Raw genomic sequence first — 14,488 nt, 5'->3', positions numbered from 1 at the left:
TAATAAGTGTTCGGTTTGACTCAACAAAAATAATATTAACAATTTTTTCTGGTCGACAAAAATTGAACCGTCATTGTTATAATAGTGCGAATGTATGCACGTTGCTGTGGATATTTATATTTTTTTGCACACATTGTGTGATGAGTTTCACGTAATTTATTTTTAATACCAATGTGTTATGCATTAAACGTAAAAACCTGAAATTTTAACTTAATGTCTCTACAAGAGTGCACAACCAACTACACAAGTCTGAAGAAAAAAACAAGATTTCTTTAAAGCTCATCTTTGACTGACCCTGAGGTCAACTCGAAAGTTAGTACCTGATTCTTTTAAATGAACTCAATCAAGTCCTCCTTTGTCCTGTGTCTTTCATATTGCACAAGTTTACCACTTGAAGCTTTAAAGATCAGTGTCGGGTCGGTAACCTTTTAACATCAAATGACTCGCTTGTAATGTCGTTTTTGGTTCCATCCTACAACATCATACTTCTTTTTCTCTTTTTCAACATCAACAGGCTTTAGATTTTGTGGACGTTTGCGACTAACATGTCCCACTTGTTGACATTTAAAGCATGTTTTCTTCGAAACATCTTTAGCCTGTTGTTGTTGTTGTTGTTGTTGTTTCTTTTGAGCATAGAACTCTTCATTAGTATGTCGACTAAATTGGAGTTCTTTCTCTTCTTCTAAACTTGTTTCGTGAACAAAGTTCGTCTTTTTCTGATAATTCGACTTTTTAGCTCTTTTCCTTTGGTTTTGTTTCTTTTTATAACCTAACCCAACCTTCATATTTTTCTTTTTGTAACCAGTTTTGTTATAAAAAGTTTTCTTTCTCTTTCCAGCAAATTTTGAAATTTCAGATTTCTCAATTTCTACCAGTTTGAAAACTTTGTCAATTTTATCCGGAATCACATTTTGAATCGGAACTTCAATATCTGAGATTAATTTGTTCGATCCAATCATGTAGTAAGCCAATCCTATTGAATCATCATTCGCATTTTTCTCAGATTTTGAATTCTTAAGATAACTTTCATGAAAACTTTCCTCATTTTCATCATGTGACTCGGACTTACCAGATTTGGTAGAACCATCTTTCAAAACACTTTCAATGACCTTACCTACCACATCTGAATCACCAGTATCATCAGATTTGGAATAGGTTATGTCAATATTTTATAGCAATTGATCAACCATGTTGAAAGCTTTTTCCAGCTTCTCGTCATCATAGAATGTAAAATTTTTCTCAAACAGTGGTGGAACCTGATTATATTCTGAACCAATTCCCTTCGTGTTTCTTTCAGAATCTTTATCATCCAGTTTTATATTGAAAATACGTTCAAGAACATATGAAGAAGCATGATAACTGTGCAATTTGTTATTATCTTGTTCTAACTCATCCATTTTACGTTTAAGTTCAGCAACCTCTTCAATATACTAATAACTAATTGTTGTTTATTTCATACTGGTTTTTAAGCATTTGTGACGTTTCAGAACATTGTGAAGGTCTAGATTAAACAAGTTTCATTTAGCTTTTCACAGCTTCATATGATTCTTTTGTAACTTGATATGCAATTTTTATTGAATCATATTCCTTTTTCATTTCTTGAACCGCATTTTCTTTTTATAAACATTCCTCGGTCATTGTTGAACACTTTTGTTTCAAAATCTCATTTTCCTTTTCAAGACTTTTCATTTTTGTGTCAGCTTTTCATCGTTTTCTTTCAAACCTTTTTCATTTTCTAACATTTCTTTGCACTTTTCTTTGAAAACTTTTTCAATTTTAGTAAATTCAGCATTTTTTGATTTTAAGTTTTCATCTTTTTCAGTACAGGCACTGCATGTTTCCACGCATTTCCTGCATTGTTCATTAGTTTTATTATCAGATTTTTCATTGATTTTATCATTATTTGATGCTTTAGAAGATTCAGTTTGAATTTTTTCCTCAGTTTTTGGCACCGTGGCTTCCTTTGCCTTCTGATTCTGATCTTCATCAATTACCTGCTGTTTTTCAGCGACAGCTTCTTCTACTTGTTTTTTCAGCTTCTCATCAGTCTTTTTCTGACTTTCTTCACCAGCTTCTCCTGCTGTCTTCTGCAGCTCGTTAACCTTTTGTTCATTTTCACCATTGTCTTCCTCTGCATTTTTCTTCAACTCATCTACCATCTTTTCAACATTTTTCTGAAGTCTTTCTTCGTCTCTCTTTCTCAAACTAGCAAGCATTACTTCACTGATTCGTTTTTCCATGTTTGGGATATAAGTTTTATCCACAAATTTCTTCGAGTAAAGTTCTACAGAAGTAGGAATCACCTCAAGTAGATCGTTAAAATTTACACTTCTCGAATCTGCCACTGGATTTCCTTTACGATTTGTGTAACATTCTCTCTTCTTGTCCCATCTACCCATTCTTCTAGCTTCGTCGTAAGCTGCTTACATTTCATCCAATCTGTAACATGCTATCGTTCTTTCTCTCAAAGTTTTCTCTTGTTTCACTTCCATGATTTTCTCCAATTACCAAATCTTAATTTCTTGCAAACATCGATCCGTGTGAAAAATAAACAACTGCGAATGGACTAGTTTCAAGAAAATCAATATTTAATTGCGGATGGACTGGAATAAATGCAAATCTAGTTGTAAGCGCGGATTAACTATGAGTGCAGATGAACAAACTAGATCCGTGCAATCCCTGAAACAATTGTCAAATGTTTATAATTCAGCGAATGGACTTATGAATCAGCGGATGAACCATCGTCTGCGGATGAAGAAATTTATTTTAGCGGATGAACGATTTTTGACGAATGGACAGATTCAAATAGATTCTACGGATGCAGGTTTACTCTGATTCTGCGGATGGAGTTAATTTTAGCGGATGATGAACTTTAAGAGCGGATGAAGGTAGTGGATGAACAGATTTCTGCGCGGATGGGCAACAACACCCAAATATGCGGATGAACTGTAATCAATCAACGAATGAACTTTGATTGTTGATTTGTTACTTTTGACTACCAGACTTGCGGATGTAGTTGATTCACTAAATAGATCCGCTCAAAACAGACAACTAGATTTCCAGATCCGTTCCAAAATCCTTGATCCGTCCAACTTATGTCGATCCATGATAATCAAATTCTATTTTCAGATCCGTGCGGATGCAGGTAGTGGATGAACAGATTGTAGTTTCAAGCGGATGAACACTTCAATTCCAGATTCGTTTGAAATTAATGTTTTCCAGATCCGTAACTGTCTTGAATCGTGACAATTGTTGATCCGTTCTGAAGATGCAGTTCCAGATCCATTCTTGCATATCCGTTCGAATGTAATTTCTCAATCCATGCGGATCAACAAAATGTTGATATGTGAAATTTCAGTTGATTCGCTGAATCTTGATGCATAAATTGTAGATTCGTTCCAAATTCAAACAGTAGATTCGTTGAATGTTGATCCGCAAATTGTTAAATCCTGATCTGTTCAAATCAGTTCTAATTTTCTGGGTTCGTTTTTAAACTTGCAGGTCCGTTAAAATAGTAGATCCGTAAAACAATGTAGATTCGTTCAAATAAACCCGTTGATTCGTAATTACCTTGGTTCGCTGCTTCTGATTCGTGAATTTTTCGAGCGGATCAACTAAATATCAAACAATCTTTCAAGCTTTGATGGAATCATTCTCAAAATTACAATACTCTGTGAATTGTGCTTCCTGGTCTGTCAATTACAAGCAAACTTCTAAGTCAAGAATGTCGATACGCACGAATCAGGTAGATCCGTTTGAACTCAGCAGTGCACAAACAACGTTTTCGTCATGGGTTTTCATTAATTTGAACAAGATTTCGTTTGAATTAGATTCTGAAACTTTAGAGGATTATTCAAAAATGTTTTTCACACATTATATAAAAAATTTGACGTTTTTATCCATGAAATCAGTGTAAATCTGAGTTTAAAGTTCAAAAATATGAAGAATATGAGTAGAAGAAGAAAATATGATGAATTTTAGCTCCGAATCTGATGAAATTTCGTGAACTCTTGTATCTTTAATCCGTGCAATCGATCTCCTGCTCTCATACCACTTGTGGATTCGTGTTTGGATCGAATTTGTAACACCGATGACTGCAAAGATCACGTATCACGTGCGGAATCCGTGTACGTGAGTGGATCGGACACAAGAATGTAATTCAATATTGTTTCTATTGATTGATCTAAAAGTGTACAAACCTTGAAACAATCAGCCTTCAAGTTGGAAAAAGTTCTTAAATGTTAAGACTAATGCCCTATTTATAGATGATGTCCATCCTCACCAACATGCCCATGTTCCATTCGTGAGGATGGACTCCTCTTCGTGAGGATGGACTCCAAATCACGAATGGACAGTAGTTAACATATAATAACAGTTCAAAACCGTGTCTTGAACATTTTCCAGCTACGATACGTGATTGACAGAAGCGATAGACATACTGCACTCATAAATGTCGAGCAAAATATATACAATGCCGAAAAATATAACACAACGTTGAGGAAAAAAGACACAATGAGTCGCAAAAAGGATTCAATGACACAAATATAGAAAAAACATAATGATAATAAGTAAAAAATTCTAAAATCTACAAGCTATAAATCCAAAAGTTAAAACCTAAAATCTCACATTGTAAAGTTTGATGAGACGGTTCCAATGCCGCTTGAATGAGGTAAATCGGAGTCCGTTTGATACCCTTTGTACGACTTCTTATTTTTATGAGACTTTGTACGTGATAGGGTTAGAATCAGATACAAAGTCTCCTAAAAGTTAGAAGTCATACACGGGGTATCAAACAGACTCCGATTTACCTCATTCAAGCGGCGTTGGAACCGTCTCATCAAACTCTACGATGTGAGATTTTAGGTTTTTGGTTTTAGATATTTAGCTTATATATTTTAGACTTTTTGTTACATTATTGTGTCTTTATTTATTATTGTGTTTTTTCTATATTTGCGTCATTGTGTTTTTTTATGACTAATTGTGTCTTTTTTTCGACATTGTGTTATATTTTTCGTCAATGTGTTATATTTTACTCGACATTCTGTTATATTTTACGATCCACTGTGTCTAGAAGCATTTATAGAACAACTTCGTCCCAAGAATCTCTCTAGAATAACTTTACCCAAAAATTAAATATGAGTAAATTGCCATTTTAGTCCCTGAGGTTTGGTCAAAATTGTCATTTTAATACAAATAGTTTTTTTTCCTCCTCTGTGTCCCTGACTTTTCCATTTTCTTGCCATTTTGATCACATTGCCTAACTCAGTTTAAAAATCTGGTTATAACCAGGGGTATTTTTGGCATAATTGTTGTGTAGTGATAACCAGGGGTAGCTTACAACATAATTTATAAACCTCATGATAATTTAATGCCAAAAATACTCCTGATTTTTTTTTGAAAAGAGCATTTCATTAAACAAAGGCAACGCAAGTCCTCAAAGCAAGGACCAACGAGCCAAACAACTAACACCAAACCCACGGACAAGTACACCATTGTTTCCAATCGACAATCTTAATCCTAGACCTATTACGAATCCAGAAGTAAGACTTACCTTTGACAATCTCTACAACCTCGCAAGGTTTACGCCTCTTCTTGTTGAAAATCCGATCATTGCGCTCATTCCATAACACCCAAAAAGTAGCATACACGATCCCTCTTAAAGTGTGCCTCGATTCTTTAGAGCTAGCATTACGCTCCAGAAGTTGAAGGAGATATGAGATATCAAAAATACAACCATGCTGAATACGACACCAAGCTTCGATACGGAACCAAACTTCTTGGGAGAACATACAACCGGTGAAAAGATGAAGAGTTATCTCCATAACTTCGTCGCAAAAACTGCAGCAGCAATGCTGGATGGAGACTCCTCGTTTTATCAGCTCCGCAATAGTCGGCAGACGGTTACGAGCGTCCCTCCATACCATAATTTTACACTTGAGAGGCATCCATCCTTTCCACTTAAAACACTTAAAACTCGAGTTTGGATCTCCCATATTGTTGCTGGACAGAAGCTTTTTAACCGAAGATACAGAGAACAAGCCGTCTTTGTCGAATTTCCATTTCCAATCATCTTCACCGCCACGCCAAACAAAGTCATGAATATCATTTAACAACCCAAATAATTCGGTAACTTCTTCTGGAGTAGATGGATTAGACCGCCAACCCCATGCCATAGACTTGGAGTTGTTATAATAGAGGATCCGATTAGATACCTTAACCCATTTACCTTAACCACATGCACAAGATTTCCTTCTTGCTATACCTATAGATGGGTTAGGCCAGCATATGTCGCCAGTTGAGTATCGTACTATCCTTAAGTATCGCCTCATGATTCCTTTATTCCCAGTTGATGAGGTATGCCCTGTCTGTCATAAGGCGTGTTTGGATTCCTTTGGGGAGCATGCAGTTCATTGTAGAGAGCTCCCGGGGTTCAAATACCGACATGATTTGGTTAGGGATGTCCTTTTTGACATATTCAGGTGCGCTGGTATTTCTGCTAAGAAAGAGGCACCCGTTAATTTCTTAACAGACCCGTTGGAAGGGAGATCTACCCTTCGACCGGCCGACATTCTGGTCTTTGGATGGGTAGGAGGAAAACATGCCTGTGTGGATCTAACAGGGGTTTCCCCGCTTGTGGGCTTAGGGGGTAGTGCTTTCACGGTGGGTCAGGCTGCTTTAAAGGCTGCTTCGGGTAAAGTGACCAAACATGAGAAAGCGTGCCTTGACAACCAACACGTGTTTATCCCATTTGCTTTTGATACTTTTGGTTTTCTGGCGCCAGAGGCTGTGGACCTACTTAGTCGAGTTCAAAGGGTCATGCATAGTAATGTTATGACCCCGAGATCTATGAACTTAGTTTTTAAAAGGCTTAGTTTTGCTATTCAAAAAGGGGTAGCGGCGCAGCTTGTTGCCCGTTTACCAACTATTTCGATGTAAATTTTTCTCCTATTTGAATAAAACATAACAAATCTCGTATAAAAAAAATAAGTTAGGATATCTATCTCGAAGAGGTTCATCTCTCAACCAAATATCCCCCCAGAAATTTATAGAGGAGCTGTCACCTATCATCCCAACGAAAAAAGAATTGAGCTTCGAGCCGTTATACTCCTGATTATAACCTGATTTTTAGACTAAGTTAGGTAATGTGATCAAAATGGTAAGAAAAAAACAAAGTTAGGGACCAAAGAAGAAAAAAAAACTATTTAGACTATAATGACAATTTGGACAAAAACTGAAAAACTAAAATGGCAATTTATTCATTAAATATTAAATAATAATAATAAGTAGTATTAAATATTAAATAATAATAATAAGTAGTAATATTGTTTTGGGTGGAGCGGAGTTGAGTTGACATCATAACATTATCCAAGAGAGAGACAGACTCCCCGTCTTCTTACAACACTTGGTGATGTCACTTTACACTTGGACGCGATTGACGGCGATGCCTCTTTAACCGTTATTAACCCACCGCTTTTCCGTTATTAGCGCACGTTAGCCCCTGTCACCATTTTTCTACTAGCATCCTTTCTTTCTTTCACAATCGTTCATTTCACTCGTTTCCAATTTGGAATATCATGCTCTGATTCGCTTGATATTCGCATATAATTATTGTTATTATATGATTTGTGAGCATTGTTCGTGATTTTAGCAGGTGCTCTAGCTGCTGCCTTTTTTTGGTAGATCTGAACCGTTCATCTCCGTCGGTGCCGCCGGTGATGTCGGAACCTGTAAAGTCGCTTGCTGTCTTCACCTGCACTGGTGCAGTTTTACCTAATTTATCCATTAATTTCATGTTAATTCTAGTTTTCACTTTACGCTTTGGAGATTAGGTTTTTTATATGTAATGTGAAGGCACTTGTTAATGTTTTTATCTATTTTGATGTTACTTGTTGATTTCAGTTGATAAATTAGGGTTTTCATTGTTTAAACCCTAATATATAGTTATAGGATATTTAAGGCTTAGACGTTGGAAAAGTATTCTCTATGTGCAATTGCTAACTATGTTTGCAATATAATTCATGATTAAGCTGTTTAATTATCTGTCATCATGGTTGTAAAAATTGCTAGGCGCTAGTTGGCCGGCCGGTGGGGTACCGACTAGAAATTAGTTAATCGGGATTTAACCAGATTGGAAATTTTATATGTAATTTTCAGTTATATATATACACACACACACATTTTTATAGCTAAATATTTTAAGTAGACAGGTTTTAAGCCCTCACATGGTTATTAAAGGCGCTAGGCGCAAAACGCAAAAAAAGCAAGTGCCTGAGAAAAATAAAGCGCAAAATAAAAAAAATAAAAAAAAATATATATGTTAGAAAAAGAATACTATTCTTTAAATAAAATAAACAAAATCTATTATATAACACTTTATATCGTTTATTTAGTACCAAAAGTAAAAATATTAGCGTATTAGTGTAGAAAAGTAGTTTTCCTTAGATAAAAGTATGGATCTGGCTAGAATCTTGCCGGAATTTAAAAAATTTGGCCAGAAACTCTCCGGAATCTAGGAATCTCGCCGGAATGTGCACCTGAACCATCATCTGGAGAATTAAAGCGCAATTTCCTTGACTTAAGGCGCAACTGCCTCGCCTCGCCTGAAAAATGGGCCTAGGCGCAAGAGGCGATGGCTTTTAACAACTATGCTCCTCGATCCATTTTTTAAGTATATAGGATTAATCGCTGGAATCTACATGGTACTCTGTTTATCATTAATCCTTTTTCAGTTTTAATACTAGGATATCTGAGGTTTAGATGTTAGGAAATTATTCCACATTTACAATTGTTAACCATGTTTGCAATATGATTCATGATTAAGATGTTTAATTCTATCACTTATTATTGAAATTTTGTATTGTTATGAATTGTTTTGCACATGGTTAATCTGATTTGCTTCAACTGATCCAAATTGCAGGATCAGCGAACAATATACGATATTTCGTGTTGAAACAATTACTTATTCTATATGTCATTATATCCACCGTTGATGCTGGTTTTACGGATATCCGAAACGATGCCCAAATCGTACATCAACATAAGAGATGGCTTTCGGACCGTGGTGCACCCAAGTTTGTGCTAGCACCAGCTGAACCACCTGACTATGGACCATTTGTGACCTCTGCCCACCCTCCTTCAAACTCAGATTTCTCAAATCCTTCAATGAGGAAGAGTGAAGCCGCACCTCCTGTTGCTGGACTTACGCCTCCGACGTTAGCCGATATTGCTCCTAGTCAATCTGGTGCTGGTACATTTCCCACTGGCTTAGCCCAGCCACCGTTGTCTCCTCATGCATCCAGTAAGACTTCTTTTCTCATTATTTTTTTTTTCTTTTCCAAGTAATTAAAACAGGTGATCGTCCAAGTCGTCCTTTTTTTCACCCGTTTTTGTCAGTACGGCCCATTTTCTTCGAGTTGTTCACCTGATTTTGGTTATGTTTATCTCAAATGGGTCAAATTCAAGATATTCAGCTAAAAGGTGAATGAGTTAAATGAGTCAAACAGGTTAAATGTCGTCCAAAATATTATCCCTTTTACTGCAACGACCATAGTTATTAATAGCGCTCATAGCATAGGGTAGCACTCTTGTGTCGCTATTTGATTTTGGCGCCTCCATAGCGGGATTTTAGGTTTTTTTGCTTTAATATAAATAGCGGGATTTTATAGGTATAAAATAGGAGGAATTTAGGTTTTTTTTTGTTAAGCATACATATAACACAGTGTATAAAACAGCTTATTTGGATATAATATACATATAAAATATTTCTAAAATTTTCTCCTAGTGTGTCGCTAAACATAAAATAGCACCCGCTATTTCATCGCTATCGCTACGTAGTGTATAGGTAGCTTGTCGCTATCGTTCGCCATTCGCCATCAATAACTATGGCAACGGCCATTTAAATTGTTTTATTTAAAGAAGTAAAGAGTTAGGTTTATTATTGTGACAATGTTTATTGTGATCATAGGTAACCATTACTTATTTATTAATTATTTTTAAATAAACACAAAAAAAATATTTGCAGGTCAACCCAATCCAAACCAATCCAGACCTTTTTGACCCATACTAAAAACAACTTGTATTATCCTGAACACATTTTGTCCTGTTACAAACCTGCACTTCCTGCTCATTTTTCTTCTTTCTTTTGTTGACATTTGTTTGTATTTATTCATGGCAGATTGTTGTGGACCTGAAACAGTGCTAAAACGGCACACTGAAGGGTGCCACTGTGTGTATCCAATAAAGCTCGACCTTCTTCTTTTAAATGTCTCATCGAGCCCAAACTGGAATCAGTTATTCGATCAATTTGCTACTCAACTTGGTCTTAACGTTTCTCAAATTGAGCTAATAAACTTTTATTTACTCAGTTTATCAAGACTTAATATTTCTATGGATATAACTCCACAAACGGGAGTCAGTTTTTCTTCCCGTGAAGCTTCTGTGATAAACTCTTCACTTTCTATGCATAAAGTCCATCTAGACCCCAAGCTCGTCGGTGGCTATGAGCTTCTTAAGTTAACCTGGTTCAAGTCGGTCGCTCCTGCTCTCGGTAATTTCTTAATTGTGATATATTACGCATTGTAACATTGTTTGTTATAAGTGAACTTAAAACCAGCAAAAACATGAACAGTCATTCGTTGCTGTAAATCAGTAATAAAATGTATCTGGGTTGCTAAAAGCAGTCGCAAAGTATAATGTTCATTTCTATTTCGTGCAGTTTTTTCTTAAAACTTTTTATCAAGTTTTGACCTGGTTTCTTTCTTCTTTCCTTTTAGAGTAAAATGCCATTTTCGTCCCTGAGGTGTGGCTAGTTTTGCGACTTTCATCCAAAGGTTTGTTTTTCCGTATCTGGATCCAAAAGGTTTGAAATCTTGCCATTTTCATCTGGCTCGTTAACTCCATCCATTTTTCTCTGTTAAGTCAGGGGTATTTCCGTCTTTTTTGTTGACTTAAAGGGCAATTCGGGTTTTTAATTTTATGCACACGCATTTGAAATACCCTTTCCAAATAAAAAACAAAAACAATATATAAACAAGTTGGTAAAAAGACGAAAATCCCCCTGACTTAACGGAGAAAAATGGATGGAGTTAACGAGCCGGATGAAAATGGCAAGATTTCAAACCTTTTGGATCCAAATGCGGAAAAACAAATCTTTGGACAAACGTCGCAAAACTAGCCAAACCACAGGGACGAAAATGGCATTTTACTCTTTTTTTTCTTCCACAATTTGCATTTTAAATTCTAATTGTTACAATATCCTTGCAGCACCTCATGTCGCCACTACGCCTGCAAAACCACCTCCTTTAATGTCTTCAACTCCAACATCATCGAACACTTCAAGTAGTGGAAAACGACTCAGTTTGATTCTTGTTGTTGGAATTGGTGCTGGAATTCTTACGGTTGCTGTTATTTGTGTTCTTATACTTTGTTCATGCCGACGAAAGCCTGAATCATTGCCAAAAGAAACGGGTATGAATTTACGCTAATTCTGGACCTCAACCTGATTATCTAATTATTGCATCTTCAACACGTTTTCTAATCTTTTGTAAACAGTTAAGCCAAGGGTAGTGGAATCTCTTCCAACTGCAGGATCTTTTCAACATCCAACGAGTACACGTTTTCTTGCATACGAAGAACTGAAAGAAGCAACAAATAACTTTGAACATGCTAGCATACTTGGTGAAGGCGGATTTGGAAGAGTTTTCAAGGGTGTTTTAAGTGATGGGACCCACGTAGCTATAAAGCGGCTTTCTAGTGGAGGCCAACAAGGCGATAAGGAATTTTTGGTAGAAGTTGAAATGCTTAGTCGGTTACATCATCGAAACCTTGTGAAACTTGTTGGTTACTATAGCAACAGGGATAGTTCTGAAAATCTTCTCTGTTATGAACTTGTACCGAATGGAAGTTTGGAAGCTTGGCTCCATGGTAAGTTTCTCTTATTTTTAAGAGTAAGTTGTCATTTTCGTCCTCGAGGTTTTCCTGCCTTTTCGACTTTCGTCCAAAAGTTTGTTTTTTTTTGCATCAGGATCCAAAAGCTTTGAAATCTTGCCATTTTCATCCAACTAGTTAACTCCATCCATTTATTAACGCTAAGTTAGGGGTATTTTTGTTTTCTAGACATTTTTTGTGATGATTGAAGGTTTTGGGTGGGGAGAGAAAGTCAAGAGAGGTGGATCTTTATTACTTATAGTGTTTTTATTTTAATAAAAAGTGTATAAAAAGACGGAAATGCCCTTCATTTAACGGAGAAAAATGGATGGAGTTAAGGAGTTGGATGAAAATGGCAAGATTTCAAACCTTTTGGATCCAGATGCGGACAAAAAAACGTTTGGACGAAAGTCGCAAAAGTGGCCAGAAATGGTATTTTACTCTATTTCTAATGCAGACGTACCTTTTTTGTGTTTAAGGGTATTAATGTCTTTTTGTAGGCCCGCTAGGGGTTAACTGTCCGTTAGATTGGGATACTAGAATGAAGATTGCACTTGATGCTGCAAGAGGACTTGCATATCTGCATGAGGATTCACAGCCTTCTGTTATTCATAGAGATTTTAAGGCCTCTAATATCTTACTAGAAAACAATTTCCATGCTAAAGTTGCCGACTTTGGTCTAGCTAAACAAGCCCCAGAAGGCAGAGCAACTTATTTGTCTACTCGTGTTATGGGTACATTCGGGTTAGTTCTTATAAAGCTTTTTTGCTATATCAAAACATTTACTTATCTGTCTACATTTTGTAGTATCATAACTATCCTTTCAGACCCTTTAAACTAGCATATGTACTCATTTCATAGTCAATAAAATCACTTACATATGATAGTCAATGAATAGGAAAATAACATGGTTAATTGTGAGTCATCTCAACACATCATTTTTCTTCATGTATTTAGTAGTTGCTGATATGAATTAATTTACAGCTATGTTGCTCCTGAATATGCTATGACCGGGCATCTGTTAGTCAAGAGTGACGTGTACAGCTATGGGGTGGTCCTGCTTGAATTGTTGACTGGAAGAAAGCCTGTGGATATGACCCAACCATCAGGACAGGAGAACCTTGTCTCTTGGGTGAGTTGTATTTGTTTTAGTTTTGATTTAAGTTAAAACTTTAAATATCAGTAAACGCCGTTTTATAGATGACTTAGAATTAATAATAATCAGAGGTGCATAGATGGCGGGTCGAACAGTTAGAAAAAGGTTTTTGTAATATTTAGATAATGTGTTCTTTTATAAAACAGTTTACAAGGTTTCATGCATTAAACTTACACTTGGGGCACCTTTGACTCAAGTTTTGATATTTTAATTAATAAAAACGTATTTTTGTAAAAGGGGTTTTATCATTTATGCATTAAACTACAGTTTGGATATTCTTTGGCCTGTTGGACATGTTTTCTTTTATGCTATGATTCTTTTTTATTTATTATTTTACCTTTAGAAATAATACACAACCGAGATACTAATGAATTTTGGTTACACAGTCGAGGCCAATCCTACGGGATAAGGACCGTTTGGAAGAACTAGCTGATCCAAAGCTCGGGGGAAAATACCCGATTGAAGATTTGGCTCGGGTTTGTACGATTGCAGCAGCTTGTGTAGCTCCCGAGGCGAACCAGCGGCCCACCATGGGGGAAGTTGTACAGTCACTAAAAATGGTACAGCGTGTAACAGAGTATCAAGACACGTCAGCAACAACTACACGGCCCGCCCAGAAGCAATCATCAACCACTTTTGAATCAGATGGGACATCTTCTATTTTCTCATCGGGTCCATACTCGGGCCTAAGTGCATTTGATCATGATAATATTCCACGTGCAGCTCTCTTTTCAGAAGACCTTCATGAAGGCAGATAACCTGTTGTTCATATCTGAATTTGACTTTTGGGCCCGGGTTGAATTAAGTTCGGGCCCGTTTTCAAATCATGATTAAACATTTAAACCTCATGCCCAGAAACAGAAAGAGGAAAGCGCTTCAAGAATTGCGTTGTACAGTAGGTGTTGTTATGGCGCTTTCCCCTTTGCGACGAACATAATTGTTAAAAGATTTTTGCTAAGGAATAGTTTCTTTGTTTATGTGTTTTTACAGTCATATCAGGTGTAGATCATGAAAATGCTCCAATTTGTGCTCTTATCTTCTTTGTTGAACCCGTCTGAGTATTAACATATGTATAAACGAAAATATGATACAAGCTAATCTAGTGAGAAAAGATGAAAGAGTACTTAAAATGTGAAATATTCCGACATCGTGGCACGTCACTCTTGTTGGTGGTTGCAGCGGCTAATTGTGGTGGTTTGCAGTGATGTTACAAACAGATTCTGACAACGAATCTGTTGTGGTTTGCGAAAAAACTTAGTGTTTGTCAGGTGTTGATTTAGTAACCGAACAGAAATAATCATAGATGACAATTTGATGTTCATGATCAAAGGACCGAATTGTTAGCAAAGATGAAGCTCAGATCTGAGAAGTTTTGCCAGTGGTGTAAGGGGGCAGTTCTGAGAAGAG

The 14,488-nt window shown here is 36.4% G+C and overlaps 2 protein-coding genes across 3 annotated transcripts; one reads left to right on the top strand and one right to left on the bottom strand.

The window, feature by feature from the left end:
* Nucleotides 1-1,169: 1,169 nt before the first annotated feature.
* On the bottom strand, nucleotides 1,170-6,173 carry LOC110880862. Its single transcript, XM_022129301.1, has 3 exons — nucleotides 5,552-6,173; nucleotides 1,995-2,419; nucleotides 1,170-1,430 (listed from the first exon to the last, which is right to left on the bottom strand). The coding sequence occupies exons 1-3, from the start codon at nucleotides 6,171-6,173 to the stop codon at nucleotides 1,170-1,172; spliced, it is 1,308 nt and encodes a 435-aa protein (XP_021984993.1).
* Nucleotides 6,174-7,328: 1,155 nt separating this feature from the next.
* On the top strand, nucleotides 7,329-14,074 carry LOC110884297 (serine/threonine-protein kinase PBS1). 2 transcript variants are annotated; one of them, XM_022132003.2, is made up of 9 exons: nucleotides 7,329-7,490; nucleotides 7,652-7,758; nucleotides 8,918-9,298; nucleotides 10,175-10,546; nucleotides 11,263-11,466; nucleotides 11,551-11,922; nucleotides 12,426-12,669; nucleotides 12,910-13,057; nucleotides 13,468-14,074. In XM_022132003.2, exons 2-9 carry the CDS (start codon nucleotides 7,716-7,718, stop codon nucleotides 13,837-13,839), a joined length of 2,136 nt encoding a protein of 711 aa, XP_021987695.1. In that variant the 5' UTR covers nucleotides 7,329-7,490; nucleotides 7,652-7,715; the 3' UTR covers nucleotides 13,840-14,074. The 2 variants fall into 2 exon arrangements, with proteins under 2 accessions (XP_021987695.1, XP_021987696.1); XM_022132004.2 differs by having other exon boundaries at nucleotides 7,340-7,490; nucleotides 7,649-7,758.
* The last annotated feature ends 414 nt before the right edge of the window (nucleotides 14,075-14,488 follow it).

The sequence above is a fragment of the Helianthus annuus genome, chromosome 10, assembly GCF_002127325.2.
Source record: "Helianthus annuus cultivar XRQ/B chromosome 10, HanXRQr2.0-SUNRISE, whole genome shotgun sequence".
NCBI classification, from domain to species: Eukaryota; Viridiplantae; Streptophyta; class Magnoliopsida; order Asterales; family Asteraceae; genus Helianthus; species Helianthus annuus.
This window is presented reverse-complemented; position numbering and strand designations above follow the sequence as displayed.

What these genes read in the sequence shown, in the direction of transcription:
- LOC110884297 (XM_022132003.2), top strand. Translation starts at nt 7,716, where the DNA reads ATGTCGGAACCTGTAAAGTCGCTTGCTGTCTTCACCTGCACTG. An exon ending in GTCGGTCGCTCCTGCTCTCG is followed by an intron (nt 10,547 to 11,262) that starts GTAATTTCTTAA and finishes ATATCCTTGCAG; the next exon opens with CACCTCATGTCGCCACTACG. An exon ending in TTTGGAAGCTTGGCTCCATG is followed by an intron (nt 11,923 to 12,425) that starts GTAAGTTTCTCT and finishes GTCTTTTTGTAG; the next exon opens with GCCCGCTAGGGGTTAACTGT.
- LOC110880862 (XM_022129301.1), bottom strand. Translation starts at nt 6,173, where the DNA reads ATGGCATGGGGTTGGCGGTCTAATCCATCTACTCCAGAAGAAGTTACC. An exon ending in GGTTGTAGAGATTGTCAAAG is followed by an intron (nt 2,420 to 5,551) that starts GTAAGTCTTACT and finishes AAATGTAAGCAG; the next exon opens with CTTACGACGAAGCTAGAAGA. An exon ending in CTGTCGCTGAAAAACAGCAG is followed by an intron (nt 1,431 to 1,994) that starts GTAATTGATGAA and finishes ATTAGTTATTAG; the next exon opens with TATATTGAAGAGGTTGCTGA.